General features: G+C 66.9%; 1 protein-coding gene across 1 annotated transcript in view; it reads right to left on the bottom strand.

Moving 5' to 3' along the window:
* LOC106889598 (threonine--tRNA ligase, cytoplasmic-like) overlaps positions 1 to 891 on the bottom strand; it is a 25,069-nt gene extending 24,178 nt beyond the window's left edge. The window contains exons 1-2 of the mRNA XM_014944776.1: positions 632 to 891; positions 26 to 117 (exon numbers count right to left, since the gene is read on the bottom strand). Of these exons, the coding sequence (XP_014800262.1) occupies positions 26 to 117; positions 632 to 874 (335 nt within the window). The 5' untranslated portion in view covers positions 875 to 891. The remainder of the gene's footprint in view (positions 1 to 25; positions 118 to 631) is intronic.
* Positions 892 to 1,132: the final 241 nt, after the last annotated feature.

Here is a 1,132-nt window from a genome sequence, read left to right as displayed (position 1 = left end):
CTATGGTATAAAATAACCACTTACATCATTCTGATGTTGGTGCACAGCTTCATTTTCTTTTTTCTTTTCCTCTTTATTTTGATCCACCACAACAGCTGGACTTGCACTGCAGGCTTTCTGAAAACAGTGATAATATGAAGTTACATGTCTATGCCTTTAAAGCTATTCCCAGCAATCACTGAAACAAACCAGACCAGCGCAACACGGGACTAAAAAGGCATTTACACCCGAGTAAGGCACGTCCCTAGTGCAGGCTAAAGACTCCTCGTGTCACATCCCAGCTGCCTGCTCCTGACGGCGAGCAGACCAACTGCTCACCAGGCAAAACCTGCCCAAAGCAGCTCCCCCAGTTTTCCTACCGCAACCGCTGTGGTTGCCAGACCCTAGGGCGCTGAAGCGGCCCAGCGAGCAATAGCAACAGCTTTCGGTGGTCTGACAGGCTTATCCCGCCCTCGGGGCTACCGGCAGCGGCACCGCCCGGTGCTCGGGCCGCACGAAGAGACCGCGACCGGCTCTCACCGCCGACAGCCCCGCCGGGGCCCGCCGCCCGTCCCGGTGCCTGTAGCAGAGAGAGCCAGCCCGCCCCACAGCCATGAGGACGGCGGCGGAGCCCCCCGGCTCCGGGCCCTACCTCCTCCTCCGCCGCGGGGCCCGGCGGCCGCGGCTCCGCCCTGCCCAGCTCGGCCTCCAGGCTGCGGCGCAGGTGCAGCAGGCGGTAGCGGAGCTTCTCGTTCTCGGCCCGCAGCCGCTCCAGCTCGGGGCCGCAGCTCCCGGGGCATCCCGGCTCCTTCAGCCGCCCCACCTCCGCCGTCAGCCAGCGCAGCTCCTGCTCCTGCCGCCGCAGCCGCGCCGCCGCCTCAGCGGCCGCCGCCATCTTGCCCCGGCCCGCTCCGCCCCTCGGCCCCGCCCCGGCCCGCCCCCCGCGGCGGAGGGACCCCTCCGGGCACGGCGGCGCCGCCCTCGTTCGTCCCGTACCGGCGCGGAGCCCGCCCACCGCCGGGCGAACACACGGTGCGCGGTGGGGAGCGCGGTACCCGCTGTCTCGGTCCCGCCTCGGTTCACCTACAAAGGTGCTTTGCAAAGGGTTTCTCTCCAGCCCCAGAACCCGGGCTGCAGGGACGAGAGGCAGCGC

The sequence above is a fragment of the Calidris pugnax genome, unplaced genomic scaffold (genome assembly GCF_001431845.1).
Source record: "Calidris pugnax isolate Ruff unplaced genomic scaffold, ASM143184v1 scaffold70, whole genome shotgun sequence".
NCBI classification, from domain to species: domain Eukaryota; kingdom Metazoa; phylum Chordata; class Aves; order Charadriiformes; family Scolopacidae; genus Calidris; species Calidris pugnax.
Note: the sequence above shows the minus strand (reverse complement) of the source record. Positions and strands in the feature narration are given on the sequence as shown.